The sequence below is a fragment of the Tachyglossus aculeatus genome, chromosome 11, assembly GCF_015852505.1.
Source record: "Tachyglossus aculeatus isolate mTacAcu1 chromosome 11, mTacAcu1.pri, whole genome shotgun sequence".
Classification (NCBI taxonomy): Eukaryota; Metazoa; Chordata; class Mammalia; order Monotremata; family Tachyglossidae; genus Tachyglossus; species Tachyglossus aculeatus.
In genome coordinates, this window is record NC_052076.1 from 34,342,540 (window position 1) to 34,353,055 (window position 10,516).

The window sequence follows — 10,516 nt, forward strand, 5'->3', positions numbered from 1 at the left end:
ATAGAATTAAAGCACTTACTATGTGTGAAGCACTGTTCTAAGCGCTGGGGGAGATACAGGGTGATCAGGTTGTCCCACTGGGGGCTCACAGTCTTATTCCTCATTTTACAGATGACGGAACTGAGGCACAGGGAGGTGAAGTGGCTTGCCCAAAGTCACACAGCTGACCAGCGTGGCTCGGTGGAAAGAGCCCAGGCTTTGGAGTCAGAGGTCATGGATTCAAATCCCGGCTCTGCCAATTGTCAGCTGTGTGACTTTTGGCAAGTCACTTCACTTCTCTGGGCCTCAGTTCCCTCATCTGTAAAATGTGGATTAAGACTGTGAGCCCCCCGTGGGACAACCTGATCAACTTGTATCCTCCCCAGCGCTTAGAACAGTGCTTGGCACATAGTAAGCACTTAATAAATGCCATTATTATTATAAGTGGCGGAGCCGGGATTCGAATCCATGACCCCTGACTCCCAAGCCTGGGCTCTTTCCACTGAGTAATAATAATAATAATGTTGGTATTTGTTAAGTGCTGATTCTGTGCCAAGCACTGCTCTAAGCGCTGGGGTAGGCACAAGGCAATTAGGTTGTACCGCATGGGGCTTACAGTCTTCATCCCCATTTTACAGATGTGGGAACTGGGGCACAGAGAAATTAAGTGACTTGCCCAAAGTCACACAACTGACAAGTGGCAGAGCCGGGATTAGAACCCACAACCTCTGACTCCCAAGCCCGGGCTCTTTCCACTAAGCCACACTGCTTAGGGGAGGGCAGAGATCTAGAAGCAATAATAATATCGATAATAATAATAATATTTGTTAAGCGCTTACTATGGGCCATGCATAGTTCTAAGCGCTGGGGTAGAGACAAGGTTATCAGGTTGGACGCAGCCCCTGTCCCTCTTGGGGCTCACGGTCTTAATTCCCATTTTGCAGATGAGGTAATAATAATAATAATGGTATTTGTTAAGCGCTTCCTATGTGCCAAGCACTGTTCTAAGCGCTGGGGAAGATACAAGGTGATCGGGTTTTCCGACGTGGGGCTCCCAGATTTTACAGATGAGGTAACTGAGACACAGAGAAGTGACTTGTCCAAGGTCACACAGCTGACAAGTGGTGGAGCCGGGATGAGAACCCATGACCTCTGACTCCCAAGCCCGGGCTCTTTTCACTGAGCCACGCTACTGAGGCAAAGAAAAGTCGAGTGACTTGCTCAAGGTCACACCGCAGACAAGTGGCGGAGCCGGGATTAGAAACCAGGTCCTTCTGGTTCTCAAGCCCGGACTCTATCCATTAAGCCACCCTGCTTCCCTAGACCGTGGGTCGGGAGATCTTAGAGGAGCAGCGTGGCTCAGTGGAAAGAGCACGGGCTTTGGAGTCAGAGGTCATGGGTTCGAATCCCTACTCCGCCACATGTCTGCTGTGTGACCTTGGGCAAGTCACTTAACTTCTCTGAGCCTCAGTTACCTCGTCTGTAAAATGGGGGTTAAGACTGTGAGCCCCACGTGGGACAACCTGATCACTTTGTATCCCCCCAAGCGCTTAGAACAGTGCTTTGCACATAGTAAGCGCTTAACAAATACCAACATTATTATTATTATTATTATCTTACTGGTGCAATTGGACAGGGCGGGTTCAAGCATTCCGCCTGCCCGCCTCCTGGAGATCTCAAAACGCTTCCAAGACGAGCTCAACCTCATCATTAGTCATTCCTCTAATTAGCAGGATGGGGAAATACAACAGCCGACTACGCGTCTAAGGTGCTGCCCACCCGTCCAGGTGTCCTTCCGCCTTCTCGAGGAAGGAGTAAATGGTTTCAATCCCGAGGGGGTGCCCAGCCAAGAGTGGGCGGGGGTATGTTGCCAACTTGTACTTCCCAAGTGCTTAGTACAGTGCTCTGCACACAGTAAGCACTCAATAAATACGATTGATGATGATGGGGGCCCGGTGAACGCCATCATCATCCATCATCATCACCTCCCTCTGTCTCATGGGGAAACCCCAGGGGTCAGGAGCTCGGCTTGGTCGAGGGCGGGGGATCAGAGGCCGAAGGGTCTCCTGACACCCTTCTCCCCACTCCCACCTGATGCCGTCTCATCCTCTTTCTCTTTAGTGGGCAGACTCGGGGTTATAATTCGGCCCCGGGCACAGGGACTCCTGGGCCTTGTTAAAGGGGAAGATGAGGCAGAGCTGGGACTGGGGGAAAGATCAGCGTGGAAGGGCGACTCAGAAAGATGGGAAAGACGGGGCGGGGGGGGCTCACCGGGGACATCCCGCCGTCGGAGAGAAGCAGAGACCACAGCAGGTGCTCACACACTCCAAAGATTTGGTTTATTGTGCAGTATTTTTCTTTTTCCTCAACCAGATGTCGGAGTACAAGCTGTGGAAACGCTACACATGATCACAGGAGACATGGACATCAGGAGGGAGGAGGGAGGAGGGGAGCTGGGTTGCGTTTCGGGAGTATATACATATATATGTAAATATATGTATATATATAATTATTTTTAAATCACCATTTTCTGTTTATCCATCGTATTCACTAGGAAACGCCAGGTCTGTGGAAAGAGATGTGGCTGGAGAGAGATACCTGAGCTATAAAATCTGGGCTGGAGGGTGCAGGAGGCTCATCCTCCAAAGGGATCTTCCCGCCCCATCCTCAGGGATGTTTCCACCCTGGAGCCGGGGGCCGGCACCCGACACCGTCCAACGGCCAAATTGCCGCCCGCCCGGATCAAGACTGGCCTTGAGCCCTTTGCCCTCTGAAGGCCTCGGGCCCCCTCCTGCCCTACAGGGACAGATCTGGGCAGAGGGCACCGGGGCGGGCACAGCCTTGCCAACTCTTGTGGACGGGGAGGCGTAGGGGGTCGTCCCCCTTCCCAGGACGGGTCCCGGGTTCTGAGGCTACACCAGGCCCAGGGAGACTGGGTGACAAAGCTCTCGCCCCCCATTCACTTCAAAGTCCTCATTTTCTTAGGGCTTTCTTTGAGGGTGGAGGCCGGAATACAGTGCAGAGGGTCCGGACAGGGGAAGGGGCTCCTCAGGGCCCAGCGGTGGGGCGGGCGGGCTTGTAGGCCGGCTGGTAGGCCGGCCAGCAGTTCCCCAGTTCGCGGGCTCGCTAAGGAAGCCGTCCACACTCCCTGCTGGCCTGCAGTCACCAGGGACCTCATGCCTGACGGGGTGGTGGCAGGCTCTAAGGTGGAGACCACCCCTCCCTGCTCACCCCCCCAAATCCCCCCAGCCGAAATCCAGGCCCTGGCACCTGAAATCCCCTGCCCTGGCACCCAGCAGGAGTGGGGGAGAAGCAGCCCTCCCTCTCTCCGCCTCTTCCCCCAGCCCTAAAAAGAAACAGAAATCAAAGCAGACGGAAGCGGCTCAGGCGACTATTACAAAAGTTTAGCCCGCAAGGTGGAAGTGAAGGTGGTAGGGGAGAGGGTGGTGGGGAGGGTTGGGCAATGGGAGTGTGGCATGCGGAGCTGGGATTCTTGTATGGGGGATGGGTCCTCCCCCACGGGGGGTGCGGTGTACGCATGGGGGACTGGGTGGCCGAGAGACCCGGGTCCCTGGGGGGGTGGCGGGGGGCGTCACGGTTTTCTGGGTCCGCTAGCCCGGGCTCCGGGCTCGGCCCCGGCTCCAGGCCCCGGCTCGGCCCCGGCTCCAGGCCCGGGCTCACAGGGACACGAAGTCCACGGCCTGCAGGAGGGGCAGAGAGAGCAGCAGCAGCAGCAGCCATGAGGTGTTCTGAATCAGCAGACTGATGCCGGCACATCTGGCCAATTTATCTAGGAGAGAGGGAAAGGGGAGGGACGGCTGAGCCGGATCCTCCTTCGACCCCCTATCCTCCTCCCTGCTTTGACCCTCCGCGTCGGGCCCCATTCGGATAGCAAGGGTAATACCGTCCTCATCTCTAGACTGTAAGCTAGTTATGGGCAGGGATCGCATCTACTAATTCTATTGGAGTGTACTCTCCAAGTGTTTAGAACAGTGATCTGCACATAGTAAGCACTCGGTAAATACGACTGATTGACTGATCAGTTGAGTCCAACCCTGGGAGAAACTGCAGCTGCTTCTGGGGAAGGGAGATTTGGGAGCTGCTTAGATCCTCATAACCGAGGACCCCGGATATGACTCCAGAGGCTCCATCTTTTGGAAGCAGGGCTCCCTCCTAACTCACCTCCATACTTTCCTTCTGCAGACCAGCCCCACATTTGGCTCCTCTAATACCGCCCTACTCACTGTACTTCGATCTCGTCTATCTTACTGTCAATCTCTCACCCACATCTCGCCTCTAGCCTGGAATGCCCCCCCTCTTCATCTCTGACAGACAATGATTCTCCCCACCTTGAAACCTTTTCAAAGTTACATCTGCCCCAAAAGGCCTTCCCTGACTAAGCCCTCATTCCTCTTCTCCCACTCCCTTCCTCGCTGTCTTGACTTGCTCGCTTTATTCATCCCCCCTTCCCAGCCTGGCAGCACTTCTGAGCATATGTGTAATTTTATTTATTTCTATTAATGTCTGACTCTGGACTATAAGCTCGTTGGGAGCAGGGAATGTGTCGGTTACATTGTTGCAGGGTAGTTTCCAAAGCGCTTAGTGTAGTGCTCTGCATACAGTAAGAGCTCAATAAATACGATTGACCCACCAACCCAACAGATAACCTCTTCCCCTTCCCAACAGGGGATTTGCAGCATGCCCGTTCCTCGGCAGGCCAGCCGGGCAGGTGCGCCCTCCACCCCCCGGGGCTCCTCACCTTTGTAGACAGTCAGGTTCTTGCCAGGGTTGTGGGTCACCTCCCCGGGCACCTGGAACTGGCAGTTGTAGATGCCCTCGTCCTTGCTGGTGAAGGAAGTCATGTAGAGGGCCAGGTGGTTTTGCGTGGTGCTGAGGTTGAGGCGGGACCGGTAGGCGTGCTCGGGGATGCCCAGGTCGCCCTGCAGCACGTGTTTTTGGTTCTCCCGGGTCAGGCTGATCTCGAACTTGAGAGGGTCTTTGGTGCTGTTCTCGAAGCGGCAGTCCAGGCGCATGTTCAGGCCCTCCAGGCAAGCCGTCAGGCTGTGCACTTTCTGACCACGGGCAGCCTGCAGCACTGGGAGGCGTGCAATGTGCACGCACAAACATGAGCATGTGCACAAACACAGACACACACACATGCACACGACAGATGGGCTCAGATTCATTCTGTCATATTTATTGAGCGATTACTGCGTGCAAAGCATTGTACTAAGCACTTGATCCCGAGAGAAAGTCCGGGTCCGCTGGGAGGATAATTTGGGAGCCTGGAGACCCTCTCCATTCTTCCCTTTTGCATGGACTTGAGGCAAAGGCCCAGGCCTCAGACTCAGAAGGGCCTGGGTTCTAATGATGATGATGATGATGATAATGGCATTTATTAAGCACTTACTATGTGCAAAGTACTGTTCTAAGGGCTGGAGGGGGGTACAAGGTAATCAGGTTGTCCTAAGTGGGGCTCACAGGCTTCATCCCCATTTTATAGATGAGGTCACTGAGGCCCAGAGAAGTGAAGTATCTTGCCCAAAGTCACACAGCTGACAATTGGCGGAGCAGGGATCTGAACCCATGACCTCTGACTCCAAAGCCCGGGCTCTTAATCCCGGCTCTGACACTCGTCTGCTTTGTGACCTTGGGCAAATCACTTCACTTCTCTGTGCCTCAGTTCTCTCTTCTGTAAAATGAGGATTAAGACTGGGAGTCCCATGTGGCACATGGACTGTGTCCACCTTAATTAGCTTTTATAATAATAATGATGGCATTTATTAAGCCCTTACTGTGTGCAGAGCACTGTTTGCATCTACCCAGCACTTAGTACAGGGCCTGGCACGTGGTAAGCGCTTAACAAATACCCTAAAAAAAGAGGAGCTCCCCCCTCCTCCCGGGCAGGCTACCCTGTTTGAAGCCCTGGGGAAGGGCTGCAGTGGGGGGGGGGGGGGGGGGGGGGGTGAAGGGGAGGGGGCTCGTTGTGGGTAGGGAATGTCACTGTTTATTGTTGCATTATACTTTCCAGCACGTAGTACAGTGCTCTGCACACAGTAAGCACTTTATAAATACAACTGAATGAATGAATGAGATGCCAGCTCATCGGTAAGGCTACGCCCTGGGGGCAGCTTTCCAGAGATCAGGAGGGTCCCTGCTGGATTTTGGTGAGGTGGAGAGGAGGAGGAAGGCCACCCCTTTGAAGCCCTGATTCTGGGGTCCAAGACTGTGCCACAGTGGGACTGGGGGTACCCCTCCCGGCCCCCTCCAGACCGACCATCCCCTTCCCACCCCCCGACGCCCCCATTGCACACCACCTTCCCTCCCTCCCCGCCGCCCGGTACCTGCCAGCAGGATGGCGATGCCCACGGCGGGATTCATCGTGGCTCAGTTGGGGGCAGGATGGGCTATAATAATAATAATAATGTTGGTATTTGTTAAGTGCTTACTATATGCCAAGCACTGTTCTAAGCGCTGGGGGGGTACAAAGTAATCAAAGTTGTCCCACATGGGGCTCACAGTCTTAATCCCCATTTTACAGAGGAGGGAACTGAGGCCCAGAGAAGTGAAGTGACTTGTCCAAAGTCACACAGCTGACAAGTGGCAGAGCGGGGATTAGAACCTATGACCTCTGACTCCCAAGCCCGGGCTCTTTCCACTGAGCCACACTGCTTCTCTACCTGGGCAGAGGCAGAGTGGTCAGAGGCGGACTACCAACACCCCAGCCCCAATCTCCAGTCTGGGAATTCAGTCTCCTTGATGGAAACTAGGTTACTCCAGGCACAGACTCCACCTACCAAGCTGGCTGGTCTCTGGGAGCTGGGGTCGGGCAGAGAAGTGGGCAAGGGAGAAGATCAGGCATATATCGATAATTCTATTTACTTATAATGATGGTATAGATGCCTGGTTACTTGTTTTGATGTCTGTCTCCCCCCTTCTAGACTTTGAGCCCGTCGTGGGCAGGGATTGCCTCTGTTGCTGAATTGTACTTCCCAAGCGCTTAGTCCAGTGCTCTGCACACAGTAAGCGCTCAATAAATATGCTTGAATGAATGAATGAATGAAATCAGGTGGGCAAGGGAGATCACTCTTGGAACCCAGGAGTCCAGATCGCTGGATCCCTGGCCTGGCCTTGGCCTTTTAGACTGTGAGCCCACTGTTGGGTAGGGACTGTCTCTATATGTTGCCAATTTGTACTTCCCAAGCGCTTAGTCCAGTGCTCTGCACATAGTAAGCGCTCAATAAATACGATTGATGATGATGATGCTGCCCAAAGGGCAGCCGGCAATGGTGAGGGTGGGGCAGGGGAGAGGGGCTGAAGGGCCAAGGAAGAGCAGGAAACGGGGGCCTGTAGGGCGGGTCCCTTCCAGGCCCCACATTTTGCCTTTTTCAGCCCTTTGAGTCCTGAAGGGGAGAGGAGGGAATTGGAGCCGGGATGGGAAATCATAGCTGCCCCGGGCCTGGGAAAGGCTGCCCCCTCCCCACTCCTCCTCCCCCCCCGGGCTCCGGATTCGGGTGAGTCACGGGGAAAAGACAGGGAGGCGGAGGGAGAGAGAGGAGATTTGGGGGTGGGTGGGCGGTGGAGGAGGGAGATGGAAAATCAGGCGGTGGGGGGAGGGAGGAAGGAAGGAGAAATTGGATGGAGGGGACGGGCGAGAGAAAGACACAGCCCAGACTGGAAGCGGGGTGGGGAGAAGGAGGAGGAGAGATGGAGGCGGGGAAGGCGAGGAAGAGAAGGTGGGGAGAGGGAGAGACGGGCATCTTGGACTCATCTCTCTCCCCTTCCCATTCCTGATCTCTTTGGGCTCAGGGAAAAGGGGCCGGGGTCGCTCTCTCCATCTCCCCTCCCTCCCCACCCGGCTGTATTCTTCCAGTGCTCCCTCCGCCTCCCCCCGACCTTTTCTTCTGTCTCTCTGCCTCTCTCTCTCTCCTCTGCCCCCTCCCTGGTACCCAAACCCCTCCTCCCTCCTCCCCTTTCTCCGTCTCCCCGCCCCGGGTCCGCCCGCGGCACTGCGGCTTCGTGTCCCCTCCCTACTCAGCCCTTCCCGTGCCCCCTCACCCAGTGGATCCCACTCCTCCACCAGCCCCCCCGCCAGAGGGATCTTCCAGGATCTGAGATCCTTCCCTCCCTGGCGCAGGGAGAGGGCCGAGGACATTTTTCCTGGACCAGGGATAACGGGGAAGAGGGAGGGAAGAGGGGGCGGGATGATAGGGTGGGATGTTGGAGGTGAGATGTTGGGGCTGAGACGGGGTGGGATGTTCATTCATTCATTCAATCGTATTTATTGAGCGCTTACTGTGTGCCGAACACTGTACTAAGCGCTTGGAAAGTCCAATTCGGCAACAGAGACAATCCCTACCCGACAACGGGCTCACAGTCTAGAAAGGGGAGACAGGCAACGAAACAAGTGGACAGGCGTCAAGGCCATCAAAATAGAGAAATGGAATTATAGATGTATACGCACCATTAATAAAATCAATAGAGTGGTAAATATGTACAAATATACAGGGGGAAGGGGGTAGAGCAGAGGGGGGGAATAGGGGCGATGGGGAGGGGAGGAGGAGCAGGGGAAAAGGCGTGGGATGCTCACAGTCTAGAAAGGGGAGACAGACAACAAAACAAGGGGACAGGCGTCAATGCCATCAAAATAGATAAATAGAATTATAGATGTATACGCACCATTAATAAAATCAATAGAGTGGTAAATATGTACAAATATACAGGGCGAAGAGGGTAGAGCAGAGGGAGGGAATGGGGGCGATGGGGAGGGGAGGAGGAGCAGGGGAAAAGACGTGGGATGCTCACAGTCTAGAAAGGGGAGACAGACAACCAAACAAGGGGACAGGCGTCAATACCATCAAAATAGATAAATAGAATTATAGATGGATACGCACCATTAATAAAATCAATAGAGTAATAAATATGTACAAATATACGGGGGAAGGGGGTAGAGCAGAGGGAGGGAATGGGGGCGATGGGGAGGAGAGGAGGAGCAGAGGAAAAGGGGTGAGATGCTCACAGTCTAGAAAGGGGAGACAGACAACATAAGTGGACAGGCGTCAATATCATCAAAATAGATAAACAGAATTATAGATGTATACGCACCATTAATAAAATCAATAGAGTGGTAAATATGTACAAATATACAGGGGGGAGGGGGTAGAGCAGAGGGAGGGAATAGGGTCGATGGGGAGGGGAGGAGGAGCAGAGGAAAAGGGGTGAGATGCTCACAGTCTAGAAAGGGGAGACAGATAACATAACAAGTGGACAGGCGTCAATGCCATCAAAATAGATAAATAGAATTATAGACGTATACGCACCATTAATAAAATCAATGGAGTAATAAATGTGTACAAATATACGGGGGAAGGTGGTAGAGCAGAGGGAGGGAATAGGGGCGATGGGGAGGGGAGGAGGAGCAGAGGAAAAGGGGTGAGATGCTCACAGTCTAGAAAGGGGAGACAGACAACAAAACAAGTGGACAGGCGTCAATGCCATCAAAATAGATAAATAGAATTATAGATGCATACGCACCATTAATAAAATCAATAGAGTGGTAAATATGCACAAATATACAGGGGGAAGGGGGGGGAATAGGGGCGATGGGGAGGGGAGGAGGAGCAGAGGAAAAGGGATGGGATTTTGGGGTGGGATGTTGGGGGTGAGGCGTTGGGGGTGAGTGGGTCCGCACTCAGGACCCCCTTTGCCTCCTGAATAGCCCCTCAGTCCCCACCCTTTGGCAGCTGCCCAGCCCCGGGATGATGGTCCCCAGAGGAGAGACGCAGCTCGGCCCTTGCCCTTCTCTGGCCCGACCCCTGGATCCCGGGCCCGTCCTGGCCTCAGGGCTCCTACCTGAGGGCCGAGCGGGGCCGGCTCACCAGATCCCGCTGCTGTTTCCCCTTCTCTCTCTCTCTCTGGCTCTGTCCGTCTCTTTACCTCTGTGGATGTGTGTGTGTGTGTCTCCTTCGCCGAAGCCTCCGAAGCCCTGCTCCCTGCGCTGCGCCCGCAGTTTGCGGGGGAAAGATGAGGGTGGAGCCCAGGGGCTCAGCCAATCAGCAGCTGGGGGGGAGGAGGGGGTCCCGGGTGGGGTGGGGGCACCCGGGGGTGGGGGCGGCTCCTGCAGAGGAAGAGGGGGCGGAGGGCTCTGCGGCTGGTCCGCCGCGATGTTTACTGGACCAGTCTGGGGCTGGGCCTGGGGGTGGGAGGGGACCTTCCCTAGACCCCCTCTCCCCCCATTTCCAGTTCCTGGCGCCCCCCCCTCTCTGCTTATCTGTTCTCCGGACCCGGGGCCTTATAGGTTAACTGCCCCCCCGCCCCCCTCCCTCCATCGGGCGAGACTCTGCCCATTGTAAAGAGGGGGAAACTGAGTCACGTAGAGAGAGAGAGGGACCGCAGAGCGGCAGAGGGGGACGGATCCGGTCCTTGGGGACGATCCAATTTGGCTTCCATTCATTCATTCATTCATTCAATCGTATTTATTGAGCGCTTACTGTGTGCAGAGCACTGGACTAAGCGCTTGGGAAGTACAAGTTGGCAC

General features: G+C 54.7%; 1 protein-coding gene across 1 annotated transcript; it reads right to left on the bottom strand.

Moving 5' to 3' along the window:
* Nucleotides 1–2,296: 2,296 nt before the first annotated feature.
* On the bottom strand, nucleotides 2,297–9,985 carry THY1 (Thy-1 cell surface antigen). The gene is made up of 4 exons (XM_038753840.1): nucleotides 9,832–9,985; nucleotides 6,324–6,386; nucleotides 4,739–5,074; nucleotides 2,297–3,769 (listed from the first exon to the last, which is right to left on the bottom strand). The coding sequence occupies exons 2-4, from the start codon at nucleotides 6,358–6,360 to the stop codon at nucleotides 3,657–3,659; spliced, it is 486 nt and encodes a 161-aa protein (XP_038609768.1). The 5' UTR covers nucleotides 6,361–6,386; nucleotides 9,832–9,985; the 3' UTR covers nucleotides 2,297–3,656.
* Between the last annotated feature and the right edge of the window lie 531 nt (nucleotides 9,986–10,516).